General features: G+C 31.1%; 1 protein-coding gene across 1 annotated transcript in view; it reads left to right on the plus strand.

Moving 5' to 3' along the window:
- The first annotated feature begins 756 nt into the window (after window positions 1-756).
- LOC106471067 (proton-coupled folate transporter-like) overlaps window positions 757-975 on the plus strand; it is a 12,424-nt gene continuing 12,205 nt past the window's right edge. Inside the window, exon 1 of the mRNA XM_022399691.1 lies at window positions 757-783. Within this exon, the coding sequence (XP_022255399.1) occupies window positions 779-783 (5 nt within the window). The 5' untranslated portion in view covers window positions 757-778. The remainder of the gene's footprint in view (window positions 784-975) is intronic.

Below are 975 nucleotides of genomic sequence, written 5' to 3' on the forward strand. Positions count from 1 at the left end.
AGTACTGTATTTACTATTTAAGACACTGTATTTACTATTTAAGATACCGTATTTACTATTTAAGACACTGTATTTACTATTTAAGATACTGTATTTACTATTTAAGATACTGTATTTACTGTTTAAGTAATGTATTTACGAGTTAAGACATTGTATGTACTATTTATGATACTGTATTTACTACTTAAGTACTGTATTTACTACTTAAGTACTGTATTTACTATTTAAGATACTGTATTTACTACTTAAGTACTGTATTTACTATTTAAGATACTGTACCACCACTGAGTCTAAGTTTGTGAAGCTTGTTCACTTCCGAAACGTTGTTTGTGTTAACAAAGTTGACAAAATTCAGATTTATTTTCGTAATTTTCGAACGCTTTTCTCCTTACTTCGAGCACTGAATAGAACTCGGGATTAACTTGGCTCAGTCTGACTGTTATACCTGTTTCGTGACTTTTATGTTGCTGTATTTGAATGGGAAGATTTAACCTAAAATTGACATTTGTGAGTAAGCGCCCTAAATACAAAGTATTTTCTACCAGTATGTTCGTGCCCAGAAAGATTACAGGTCTTTGTATTCTGTCATACGTCACAGATTTGGTAAAACAGATAAGTAGAAACAAAAAAAGCAGAATACTTATCTTTTTTTTTGTTTGTTTCTTCAATCAAATCTCCGCGTGATTGAGGCCCTCAGCTCATGTGACACACAGAGATAGAATACTATAAAAAATCCTTCGAGAAGCTCGCTTTCGTAGCTTGCAGAAAAACGAAGCTAATGAAGTAAGATATATTTCTGTTGAAACTATTGGTATGTATCTTTATCTATCTAGTTTTTAATTATATTGATTCTTTGAAGACATTAGGCACACAGTATCTTGTCATAATGTTTAAAAACCTATCTCTGCGCATATGTTAAACTCGTTATACAACTATCCCACATTTTAAATCGTTCGTCATTGTTTTGATATTAGA

The sequence above is a fragment of the Limulus polyphemus genome, unplaced genomic scaffold (assembly GCF_000517525.1).
Source record: "Limulus polyphemus unplaced genomic scaffold, Limulus_polyphemus-2.1.2 Scaffold4386, whole genome shotgun sequence".
Taxonomy (NCBI): domain Eukaryota; kingdom Metazoa; phylum Arthropoda; class Merostomata; order Xiphosura; family Limulidae; genus Limulus; species Limulus polyphemus.